Genomic DNA, 12,746 nt, shown 5'->3' with positions numbered 1-12,746 from the left:
CAGTAAAAAACAATAACCAAAGAATATAAGTTTTCAGATCACTACAATATGTCTCTATAATAACGTACGCTTTGTTATTCCTAATGACTTTAATTGTGGCAGCATAACGGAACTGTTGTTTTCTAAAAAGTGTAATGTTTGGTTTAGCATTTGTTTTTATGAATATGGAATTTCTCTGAGCTCAAAATCAACTGACAAAAACTAATCTTTGTCCACAAACTGGTCACCAAAATAAACTAAAATGTTTTTTCTTGGAATCTAATCGTTCTTCTGGTTTTCTCTTGTATATAAAGCTGGACATTATTCTAAAATGTTCTACTGTACGCATTAATAAAATAATTGAGCAATGGTTTCTTCTTCAAGTTCAAAAGAAATCACACAAACATTCAATTTGTAGTTTAAATCTTTCAGATGTTTTCTTTGTTATTCAAACAGAATTTATCATCAGCCAACCACACGTTATGAAAGTTAACCTCTACAAGTTGATTGATTATACTTTATTAATCACTGAGGGGAAAATCAGTATCAGTTCCATCTCGATCAGGAAACATTTAGGACAATAACACATCACATGGGGGAGAGGTAGGGGAGGAGCCTAGTGGTTAAGGACCCTGGGCCTGTAATCAGAGGGTTGCTGGTTCAAACCTCACCTGGTCCATCACTGTGGGATGTTGAGCAAGTCCCTTAACCCCAAACTGCTCCCCAGGCGCCGCAAAATGTCTGCCCACTGCTGCTCAGGGATGGGTTAAATGCAGAGGAGGAATTCCATTAATGTAATAATGGCTGATTTAAATCTTTAATTTAAATATGAAACAATGAAGAAGAAGAATAAATAAAAAACACAAAAACCATGGGATCATGAAAAACCTCTTCATCAAAATATTGCAATGAAAACACGTTTAGTATTTTTCTATAACAGCAGTATTTGTTTCAGTCCCTTCCAAAGCTACAGCGCCCCCTGTGGTGATGATAAAGATCACAGCATATTCAGCATGTGGTAACTGGCAAATGAAACTTTAACAATAATTCTTCATAATAAAGTAAAAGGTCATTAAGAAGTTGATTAACTAATAAAATTCCATGTTCCATCCAAGCCGTATATAGCAGAGATTTCTTTTATAAAGGATGTTTTCATTATTCCATATGTAGCAGTAGTTTGTAGATCAGTTTCCAGGTCAGCAGAGCTTGTTTGTGGAAGTTTGAATGTTTTACAGGAAGATTTCCTACTTTATAATATAATGACATTTCAACAAACACACGAAAACAAAAAAGGAAAAATAACGCCCCCACCTCCTAGAGACACCTCAGACATTTCGTCATCACCTACCGCTCTACAGCAGAGCTCCTCCCCCTCCTGTGTTCTCTTCCTTAGTTCAGCCCACAGCCCCGCCTCCACAGATTTAGCTTTTCATTTACTTATTTTAAATACTTTTGTAAGAAACCCATGGTTTATGTTATCTGTACTCATTAATGTACGTATTAAAATAAAAAATGTGAATATAATAAAACTGTGTAGTGGATTCATAAATACACTGACATAATGTGATCCATATTCTGGACTATAGTGTGTGTGTGTGTGTGTGTGTATATATATATATATATATATATAAACATTATATACCGAACAAGCTTTTTGTTTCATTTATTTGTAATTATTTTTAATTGGACAATCTGAGGAGACACTTCACTGCATGTCTGTATTACCTGTACCTGTAAGCTCCACCCCTTCACACCTAATGCATTAAAGCTGTCCTCTGCATCTCATTAATTCACATATTAGTTTTATTGTAAACATTTAAAGCACTCTGTGTTTCTGTAATTATAAGTTCTATTGATGTCTTGTAATTGATAAGACATCATTGATAAGCATGAGATCGCTCAAAGGAACTGGAACTGTAAATAATTTTGTGTTGATATTATTATTGTAGACATTATAAGTTTTTACTTCTTTCTGCTCCTTTTCATTCGTGTAAATGCTGTTGTTGCATTTTTTTTTAATGAATGAAATAAATAATAAAATGAAAAATGAAATGAATTTATCTATCCATTTTCAAACCCACTTGCTCCTGTCTCACAGGGTCTCAGGGGTCTGCCGGTGCCGGTTTTCTACGTTAGTTTTTTGTTTATTTTTTAAATTTCAATTTCATAAATAAGACAAACATTTGACGTGTTCATTTAAAATGATTTTTATTCTATTCTTAAATTGTTTTGTAAGCACTACGACTCCCAGCATGCACCACGGCTCAGCGCGCTCTGCCGTCAGCGTGTAAGAGCATTACAGACCGGAACCTGAGACTGCAGCTTTCAAAATTAAAGTGGGATTATTATTAATAATAAACCCAATAGACAACATTGACAGTGAAGTTCTGAACAAACCAAAATAAATCAGAGGTCACTCTAAATACATTTTTCACAAGTTTGTAGATTTTAGCTGAAAGTTTAGATTGTAAAATAACAATTTTAAATTTTTTGATGTGAAAAACGTTGCATTTTTACATTATGAAAGAAATGTTTTTCCTAAATCAAAAATAAGTTTTACAAAAGTCTTTACTTTTATTGTAGACTTTTAAACTAAATCTAATGTGACCAAACTCCAGAATCCTGAGTCTGTGTTTGCTCACATGTCAAAATAAAAGCTCAACAGTCTCACTATGAATATCAGTAAGTATTATTAAACATTAAAATATTCATACACAATAGTTTTAGAGGATCAGGTGAAATGATCAGGAAAGAAAGGTTCATTTTAACCAAGATTTATGTTTTATTTTGAAACTTTTCAAAAGAAGAGCCTTGTAGATCTTTCCATCTTGATGCTGTCGGTGATTCTCCGGGATTCTCGTTAATTCTCCCGTTGATGTCCCACTGAACCCGCGGCTCGGTCCGGTTCGGACTGACATCTCTGATCCGATCATCGGTTCGTCACTGGGCTGCAGCTCCAGAGTAATCCGATCATCCTGAGGACGGAGGAAACGGCAGAGGATCGGATCAGTGGTCCGGACACCAGAATCGAGTCCGATCATAGGTTAATGAAAGCTCGTTCAATCAGATTGATGTTTGTTATAATTTACAATTGGATCAGATATCGCATTAAAGCCAGATTTCAGTCATTGAATCAGAGCTGATGCTTTGAATCGGATTAAATGATTTGTTTTCTTTTCATGTTCAATAAATCCGATTGTTTCAGGTATGTGATCAGATTCGAGTGTGAGGTGTGCTGTGGCTCTGACCATCGCATCATCATTATTATTATCATCTTCATTCTGATTAATCCCTGTGTGCTCAGAGGCCGCAGGGCATGATGGGAGCTGTAGTCCTAGAGCAGCAGCGTGTGTGAGGATGGATAAAACGGCCCCTCGGTGCCAGCTGAGGCTGGAGTGGATCCACGGGTACCGGGGTCACCAATGTAGGAACAACCTGTTCTACACCGCCTCCAAGGAGCTGGTCTACTTCGTAGGAGGAGTGGGCGTGGTCTTCAACAGCCGCGAGCACGCGCAGAGGTTCTACCTGGGACACAGTGATGACATCATCAGGTGTGTGTGTGTGTGCGTGTGTGCGTGTGTGTGTGTGTGTGTGTGTGTGTGTGTGTGTGTGTGTGTGTGTGTGTGTGTGTGTGTGTGTGTGTGCGTGTGTGTGTGGTGTGTGTGTGTGGGGGGGGGGGGGGGGGGGACAAGTCCTTGATTGGTACCAACGGCCTAAAATTGAAAAAAAAAAAATGGAAAAATGGCTGTTGATGATCCACAGCTCCTCATATAGAGGGGAGAGGTGGGGGTTTGGGGAGGTGGGGGTTCTGTCTCTGGTCCTCCTCTCAGCTACTGTTGCCATGAGTCCAGGTCCAGTCCAACCACAAAGAAGGACTTCCTCACCTTCCCCCCCACCCCCACCAGCCTACCACTGCATAGAGCAGAGGACACCCTGACTCCACTCTGGTATGAATATGACCCCCCCCCCCCCCCCCCCCCCCCCCCCCCCCCCCCCCCCGCGGTACTGATATGATGTGGACCATACACTTCATGGCCCTGGATGAGGACTGGGGGGGGGGGGGTCAGCTGGTTGTTAGATCAAGTAGTGAAGTACTCCATCAGTCCCCTGTATGTACCCCTCCTCCTCATTGTTGTGTGTGTGTGTGTGTGTGTGTGTGTGTGTGTGTGTGTGTGTGTGTGTAGCCTGGCTCTCCATCCTGATAAGGTCCAGGTGGCTACAGGTCAGGTGGGGAAGGATCCGTTCGTGTGTATCTGGGACAGTTATTCTATGCAGACTGTGTCCATCCTCAGAGACGCTCACACACACGGAGTGGCCTGTCTCACCTTTGACAACGACGGACAGGTGAGGACACACACACACACACACACACACGCACACACACTGACACACACCTGTGTTTCCTGTGGTTATCATAGCGACTCGCATCAATCGGTCTGGATGCCAAGAACACCGTGTGTGTTTGGGACTGGAGGAGAGGACGGGTTATCGCCACGGCAACGGGACACTCTGACAGAGTAAGTGCGTGCGTGCGTGCGTGCGTGCGTGCGTGCGTGCGTGCGTGCGTGCGTGCGTGCGTGTGTGTGTGTGTGTACTGACTGTGTGTGTGTGTGTGTGTGTGTACTGACTGTGTGTGTGTGTCCACAGATCTTTGATGTGTGTTGGGATCCTCTTCAGTCCTGTAGGTTGGTCAGCTGTGGAGTTAAACACATCAAGGTTAGTTCATCCATCAGATCATTGTGTGTGTGTGTGTGTGTGTGTGTGTGTGTGTGTGTGTGTGTGTGTGTGTGTGTGTGTGTGTGTGTGTGTGTGTGTGTGTGTGTGTGTGTGTGTGTGTGTGTGTGTGTGTTTCATCCCGCGTGTGTGTGTGTGTGCACGTGTGTTCCAGTTCTGGACCCTGTGTGGAAACGCTCTGACTCCAAAGCGAGGGATCTTTGGTAAAACGGGCGACCTTCAAACCATCCTGTGCGTCTCTGCGGCCAAAGACGAGCTGACGTACTCTGGGGCTCTGAATGGCGACGTGTATGTGTGGAAAGGCGTGGCGCTGGTCCGCACGGTGCAGGCAGCTCACGGGGTAGGAGCCAGTGTCCTGAGGCATTTCCTCTGAGCCAGTCACATGACCTCCTCTCACCCACAGGCAGGAATCTTCAGCATGCACGCCTGTGACGAGGGCTTCGCCACTGGAGGAAGAGACGGATGTATCCGCCTGTGGGACGGGGACTTTAAACCAATTACCAAGATCGACCTGAGGGAGGCGGAGCAAGGCTACAAAGGTCAGAGGTCACGGGAGGGCCCCTCAGCCTTTACTTCAGCTCACGGTGTGTGTGTGTGTGTCAGGTCTGTCCATCCGTAGCGTGTGTTGGCGTGCCGATCGTATCGTGGCCGGTACCCAGGACTCAGAGATCTTTGAGGTGATGGTGAGGGACAGAGACAAACCAGTGCTGCTGATGCAGAGCCACAGTGAGGGGGAGCTGTGGGCGTTGGACTTGCACCCCAAACAACCTGTGGCTGTTACTGGCAGCGACGACCGCTCAGTCAGGTACTGACCCTCAGAGAGGGCACACGTCCATCACTCACCTGCCTGTCCTCTGTCTGTCCCTCAGGTTGTGGAGCCTCCTTGACCACACCCTCTTGGCTCGCTGTAACATGGAAGAAGCCGTACGAAGTGTTTCCTTCAACAACGACGGCTCTCAGCTCGCCTTAGGGATGAAGGACGGATCCTTCACTGTCCTCAGAGTCAGGTACAGACTGTCCTCTACAGTCTGTTTTCTATAAACTGTTGTCTACAGACTGTCCTCTACAGACTGTTCTCTATAGACTGTTCTTTACAGGCTGTCCTCTATAGACTGTTCTCTACAGACTGTTCTCTATAGACTGTTCTCTACAGACTGTTCTCTACAGACTGTTCTTTACAGACTGTCCTCTACAGACTGTCCACTATAAGCTGTTCTCTACAGACTGTCCTCTACAGACTGTCCACTATAAGCTGTTCTCTACAGACTGTTCTCTACAGATTGTTTTCTATAGACTGTCCTCTACAGACTGTCCTCCTTCCCACAGGGACATGACGGAGGTGGTCCACATCAAGGACAGGAAGGAGGTAATTCATGAGCTGAAGTTCTCCCCTGATGGTACCTACTTGGCCGTGGGTTCCAACGACGGTTTGGTGGATGTCTACGCTGTGGCTCAGCGTTATAAGAAGGTAGGCGAGTGTCGTTCCGCCTCCTTCATCACTCACCTGGATTGGTCAGTGGACAGCCGCTTCCTGCAGACCAACGATGGCACTGGAGAGCGGCTCTTCTTTAGGATGCCAGGTACCCGCTTCAGGTCCTGAACCAGAAACAGAACATTCTTCAGTTCTAAGAATGCTCCAACCCTGTTTAGCACAGGAGGATCGTCCCAGCAGGGGGGGTTGCACCTCCTTCATTGTTTCACATGTTGATCCTCTTTATAAACCTTCACACACATAGTTTACAGTATTTAATTTATTAGTTGGCACAGTACCTGCACCGGGTCCTCATCCCGCCTTGTACACCAGACGGAAAACAATTTCCAACTGTTCTTGTACTGGAGGAAAGTAGATGTAGCTGAGCATTCAGTATAGTCGAAGGCATTGCGGATTAAGGTTCCAGATCTGCCCTGGTAGTTGGGACAGGATATCCCTCCTGCCGGGAAGGGGCCACGGTGCGTCTCAGTAGAGGCCGTGCAGCAGCGGGAACTAGCTCCTCCCTGGCTAGAAGGGAGCTACAAGCAGGATACTGTGGCCCTCCTGAAGGAGCCTGTGGAGTACCAGCCGAATCAGAGGAAATGGACGGAAGGCATACAAGAGGCCATCTGGCCAAGGATGAGCCAATGTGTCGTGGCCAAAAGGACTGGTTGTCTCCGCCAAGGAGAACCACAGAGGGCAGTTGGTCAAATGCTCTGAGGCAAAGAGGTCCACTTCTGTTCTGCCGAATAGGCTCCATATAATGTTCTTCACCTCCGGGTGGAGGTACCACTCCCCTTACAGAGGTTTCTGACGGGAGAGGAAGTCAGCCAAGTGGTTCTGCTCTCCCAGTATATGCATTGCGCATAGGCTGATCAAGCGGGGGGGCTGCCCATGTGAGGAGCTCCCACACTTTTAGCAGCCGTTTAAGCTTGGTGCCGCCCTGATGGTTTATGTGATACACTGTTGATGTATTGTCTGACCGCACAAGGACATGCTTTTCCCTCAGGTTTGGCAAGAAGTGCCTGAGACCCAGGTGAAGTGCATGCCGCTCCAACACATTGATGTGTGCACCTCGGTCTTCCACAGGCCACCGCCCATGGGCTATCCTGCTCTGCCACACTGCACCCCATTCTGAGGGGCATGCATCTGTGGTAACAATCCCCCTATGAGATGGAACAGAGCCTATAGGGATGCCTCTGAGCATGTAGGCCCTGTCCCTCCACGGAGCCAGGGTGCAGAGACACTGCTGTGACACCTTGAGCTTCTTGCACCTGTGCCACTTGGCATCTAAGAGGAAGCTGTTCAGCCACTTCTGCAGTGGGTGCAGCAACAGCAAGCCCAGAGGAACTACCCCAAGATTGATGTTAGCTTGCCCAAAAGATGGAGGAAGGAGACACAGGTCAGCCAGCGGTCCTCTCCAAATAGGGCGAGCTGGTGCAAAATATCGTCCACACGGTGGGGGGCCGGTTTTGCTGTCATTGTCAAGTACTCTTTTAACTGTCCTGTACTTGATAGGACTAGAAAGCCACTCAGAAGACGTTTGACAGGAATTTACTCAGACATCAGGTTTCTTTCCTGCATTTCTTTCATTTCTTGTAGCAAGTAGCAATGCCTTCAGTCTTTAGATACAAAACCTTAAACACAAATAACAATTAATAAATCTAATAACAGAAAACTGTATAACAGACATTTTTATAAAGGGATATATTTACATTTTCACCGGGAGACGTCCTGTACGCGACTTTCTCCTACGTTGTCATCACCGCTAGTGTCATCGTTGTATATTTTTTAAGCACTTAAATTGTATCCAAATAATGTTTTAATCTAATCTACAACAAAGGCAGTACATACTAGGTCACATTTGAGAAGTACGGAGTGTCCCTGAATGCAACATTGTCGTAAACATTTAAGACCGTGAATGGAGCACATTCGCAGAGGAACTTGCTTTTACCAGCGGTGTCTTCTTAAATGAGCGAGTCAGTTTGTAGTGGAAAAGTCCTCCAAACATGCAGTGTCTGGTACTGCTATTCACGTGCTGTCTGATTCTCGTTGCTGCAAAGAGCATGCCAAACAGTCAGATGTTCTGCTGATTGCTCAAAAGTGCGCACCTGCTGAGCCACGCAGGTATGCAGCATGGGAGGGGGCAGAGACCACCAACAGCACACCCCAATGAAGTTTGTGACCTGGGATGGCACCAGGCAACTCTTCTCCACATTTACTTTCAGCCCAAGTTGAGATACATGGGACTGGAGCCGCTCTGTGGCTTGGGACACCTGGGCCCGGGTTGGCACACAGATCCGGCAGTCTTCCAGGTACGGGAGAACCTTTCAGACCCGAGACTGTAGAGGTGCAAGGGCTGCCCTCACATACCTCGTGAAAGCCCTTGGGGCAAAAGGGAGGTCGAAGGATAGCACCCTGAACTGCCAGTGGCGGCCAAGGTAAGCAAAGCACAGAAACTGCTTGTGCTGCTGAGATATTGGGATGTGAAAGTTTGTGCCCTTGAGGTCAATGGTTGTGAACCAGTCCCCATGTGCTACCATTCATAGGACATCTGCTGTGGTTAGCATGTGGAAAGGTATGACCCTCATATATTTGTTCAACTCTCTGAGGTCTAGGATTTGGTAACATCCATCAATTTTTTTACGCCACCAGTGAGTAGAGCCCTCTTTGACATGACCGAGGGCCTACAGGCTCGATGACACCTTTGGCTAGGAGGGAGGACAACTTCTGGTCTAATTAGAAAGCCTTTGCTGGGTCGCTGATGGAGATAATTTTGACCCGGCTGGATGTGGGGGGCCGGTGGCGCAATTTAGGTTTGTTTGGTCTGAAGCATTAGCAGCCCACTGTTGGAACTGCTGATGCAAAAAATACCCCACCGCCGGCCCCAAGGCCTCAATCTTTGGCCCCCTTTGGGGCCCTAGTGGGGGGCTAGACAGGCTTTGAAGCACAAAATTGTCTGGGGGGCAGGCCAGCAAAGCCCCGAAAGTGGTCTCTGTGCGGGCATCACGACTACCAGTGGACTGGTTGTTGGTGACACGTGGGGGCGAAAAGCAGCCAGGGGACCCCTAGGCCTTCTGGCCGGGGGTCTACCAGGAGCAGGTGGTATCTGGCTAAGCCCTGCAAGTTGCTGCCTGGTCTGCCCCGCCTGGATGGTTTGTTCCATCGCTTCCTGTTCTGTAGGACCAAATATCTCCCTCGGTTCTCCTGGCTGCCTCTGGCAAGTTTGCCTGGGACAACCTGACAATGAGCTTGAACTAAAAAGGATGATCAAATACTCACACACACAGACGGTGTTATGGTTTATGTAGCGACCATGTTAACCAGCCCAGGTGTGTGTGTGTGCGCGTGTGTTACTGCGTTTCACAGCAGGAAAGCTGCTCTCCAAAGACGAGGCCAAAGGGATCCACTGGATGACGTGGACTGGGGTCCTGGGTCCAGAGGTGAATGGGATCTGGTCCAAATACTCCAACAGCACCAATGTGAACTCAGTGGATGCTAACTACAGCAGCGCCGTGCTGGTCTCTGGAGATGACCTGGGCCTGGTCAAGCTCCTCAGGTTCCCCTGTCTGAAGAGAGGTGTGTGTGCGTGTGCGTGCGCCTCTGACCAATCACAGTGTTGGCTCTACAGGAGTGTTCATCTTATACCCAGAGCTGTATAGAGATGGTTTGTTTTTCCGGAAGTGAGCAGTTTACAATTGCAGCACAATGACGTTAGAGCAGATTAGACAGTTTGTGATGCACTTTTGAACGGTAAAAAAACTAGTAGATTAAGGCATCATTAGCAGATAACAGATGAGGCTAGATATGCTAACGTTACTGGATAAAGTTAGAAACATTAAAGAAAATTCAAAGCAATACTTCCTGTAAACAATACATATCAACATGGTTTTTAACCAAATTAATGTCAAAAAAGCAGTTAAGCTAGCTGTTTACACTAATATTTAAAACTAATTTACGTTAGGAAAATAAACTATTTATGGAACTACATAAACATATATTGTACAGTATATACACATACATATGACGGTGTATTGTATAAATATTGTAAATCAATGCAGTTATTCATGAATTACCGAAAATCCCTGTTATGTCAATGAATCACGTGACGGTCAAGCATTTTCAACTTCCGTTGTTGCAACGGCTCTGCTTACATCGTACATGATCTTTGGAGTGATTAGCCGTTCATCAGTTAACACAGACACCAGTTTGATCAGAACAGCAGTAGAGCTGCACCTGCTGATGGAGTATGACACAGAGAAAGTCCAGTCTGTATACTGGTTATACTGGTTATACTGGTTATACTGGTTATACTGATTATACCGGTTCATACTGGTTCATACTGGGTTATACTGGTTATACTGGAACACGTACAATGTGGTTGTATTTGTTATTTCAGTGATTTGAAACAACTTGCTCCTTCTAACAGGTGCTAAGTTTAAGAAGTACATCGGTCACTCTGCCCATGTGACCAATGTGCGCTGGTCACATGACCTGCAGTGGGTCGTCAGCACCGGTGGCGCTGACCACGCCGTCTTCCAGTGGAGGTTCCTGCCTGAAGGTGTCATGAACGGCGTGTTAGAGCCCCTCCTCCAAGGTAACAGACACACAACACTAGTGCTTTTCTACTTGTAGTTAACAAGATGGAGCGACAGGTTAACTAGTGAACTAGCTTCAGACTTACTAGTTAACTAGTAAATATATATATGTGTGTATATGTATATACAGTATTTTAGGGGCGGGGGGAGTTGGAATTCAAACTGACTGGGGCTCTTGTTTGGTGAGGGATGGCCCTGTAAAGATTTCACCTCTAACCCACTGAAGCCCCTCCCACTCATCTGTATGCCCCTCCCACAGAAGGTTACGCTGACTCTAACAGTGGGGAGTCGGACTCCGATGTGTCAGACATTCCTGAGCTGGACTCAGACATCGAACAGGAAGCTCAGACCAGCTACGAACGCCAGGTGTGTGTGTGTGTGTGTGTGTGTGTGTGTGTGTGTGTGTTATAATGTTGTGTGCTGTAATAATAAGAATAGGTGTTATTTAGAGGCACCTTTCAGTGTGAATAAGGTCATTGTACACGTTGATCTAACATTAAATATATAAATAAATACATACAGAATATTTAAAATGACGGGGGGGGGTTACAACAGACATGGACAACTGCCGGCCCGGGGGCCAACTACGGCTCTTGGCCTAATTTTTTGCGGCTCCCAATAGTAAATGCGCAAAATGAGAGAAAAATACCCAATATTTATGCCGAAAACCCAGAGGACGAAAACAAAAATACAGAAAAATAACTGAAAAAGTATATGAAATATCAAAAATACACAAAAATTACTCCTACAACACAAATTGACTCCAAAACCACACAAAATGAGAGCAAAGCATACAAAATGACAACAAAATACATAAAATGACTTCAAAAACACAAATGACAGCAAAAATACACAAAACACACAACACGACAACACAAACGCATAAAACAACAACAAAAATATGCAAAATGACTCCAAAAACATATGAAATGATTACCAAAATAACAATAAAATATACTAAACCACCTGTGTGTGTGTGTGCGTGTGTGCGTGTGTGCGTGTGTGCGTGTGTGTGTAGGTGTATAAGGAAGATCTTCCTCAGCTCAGGAAGAAGCTGATTGGTTCCCTGAAACGACAGAAAGCTCCAGAGGAGGGTCTACGTCTGCAGTTTGTTCACGGGTAACACACACACACACACACACACACACACACATTCTCTCTCTCCCACACACACACACACACACTGTGTTGTGTTGCAGGTACCGAGGTTTTGACTGCCGTAACAACCTGTTCTACACTCAGACGGCTGAGGTGGTTTTCCACGTTGCCGCCGTGGCCGTTGTTTACAATCGTCTGCAGCACACGCAGCGTTTCTACCTTGGTCACCATGACGACATCCTCAGCCTCACCGTCCATCCAATCAAAGATTACGCTGCCTCTGCACAGGTACACAGCGCAGACAGCTCTCCTCCAGTGTGTGTTCTTCAGAAGAAAATCAGGTGTGTGTATGTGTGTGTGTGCTCAGGTGGGCAGGGATCCATCCATCCATGTGTGGGACATCCAGACATTGAAGTGTGTGTCTCTGCTCCAGGGCCACCACAGTAAAGGCGTGTGTGCGCTGGACTTCACAGGTGGGCCCTGTAGCCCCTCCCCCCACCACACAGTGTCACTGCTGCAGCTTTAACCGTGGTGTGTTGTTGTTGTTGTAGCTGATGGGAAGAGTCTGATTTCTGTGGGAATCGATGAGTATCACTCCATCGTCATCTGGGACTGGAAGAAAGGAGAACGTCTGGCCAAGGCCAGGTGAGGACGGCAGTTGTTCCCTCAGGTTTCCCCTCAGGTGTTCTCTCAGTTGTTCCTCAGGTGTCTCTGAGGTCCAGGTCTGTCTATTTTTCAGGGGACATAAAGACAAGATCTTTGTGGTGAAGAGTAACCCGTACAGGATGGACAAACTGGTGACCGTGGGAATCAAACACATTAAGTTCTGGCAGCACTCAGGTGAATACATCCACTGACCCACTGAC

The 12,746-nt window shown here is 46.1% G+C and overlaps 1 protein-coding gene across 4 annotated transcripts in view; it reads left to right on the top strand.

Annotated features, from left to right (window-relative positions):
- The first annotated feature begins 2,795 nt into the window (after positions 1 to 2,795).
- The window catches only part of eml6 (EMAP like 6), a 31,357-nt gene continuing 21,406 nt past the window's right edge, over positions 2,796 to 12,746 (top strand). For all 4 annotated transcript variants that reach the window (XR_003674608.1, XR_003674627.1, XM_028453917.1 and 1 more), the window contains exons 1-18: positions 2,796 to 3,022; positions 3,284 to 3,530; positions 4,164 to 4,323; positions 4,398 to 4,496; positions 4,627 to 4,695; positions 4,868 to 5,053; positions 5,117 to 5,252; positions 5,317 to 5,518; positions 5,583 to 5,720; positions 6,040 to 6,293; positions 9,554 to 9,763; positions 10,614 to 10,781; positions 11,042 to 11,148; positions 11,801 to 11,901; positions 11,982 to 12,168; positions 12,248 to 12,353; positions 12,432 to 12,525; positions 12,620 to 12,720. Coding sequence is in view for 2 of the 4 variants with exons in the window: in XM_028453917.1 (XP_028309718.1) it covers positions 3,337 to 3,530; positions 4,164 to 4,323; positions 4,398 to 4,496; positions 4,627 to 4,695; positions 4,868 to 5,053; positions 5,117 to 5,252; positions 5,317 to 5,518; positions 5,583 to 5,720; positions 6,040 to 6,293; positions 9,554 to 9,763; positions 10,614 to 10,781; positions 11,042 to 11,148; positions 11,801 to 11,901; positions 11,982 to 12,168; positions 12,248 to 12,353; positions 12,432 to 12,525; positions 12,620 to 12,720 (2,512 nt within the window). In the remaining 2 variants the exon portion in view is untranslated. The remainder of the gene's footprint in view (positions 3,023 to 3,283; positions 3,531 to 4,163; positions 4,324 to 4,397; positions 4,497 to 4,626; positions 4,696 to 4,867; positions 5,054 to 5,116; positions 5,253 to 5,316; positions 5,519 to 5,582; positions 5,721 to 6,039; positions 6,294 to 9,553; positions 9,764 to 10,613; positions 10,782 to 11,041; positions 11,149 to 11,800; positions 11,902 to 11,981; positions 12,169 to 12,247; positions 12,354 to 12,431; positions 12,526 to 12,619; positions 12,721 to 12,746) is intronic.

Source organism: Gouania willdenowi, chromosome 1 (genome assembly GCF_900634775.1).
Source record: "Gouania willdenowi chromosome 1, fGouWil2.1, whole genome shotgun sequence".
Lineage (NCBI taxonomy): Eukaryota > Metazoa > Chordata > Actinopteri > Blenniiformes > Gobiesocidae > Gouania > Gouania willdenowi.
The sequence above is the reverse complement of the archived record's forward strand: the minus strand, read 5'-3'. Positions and strand labels throughout refer to the sequence as shown.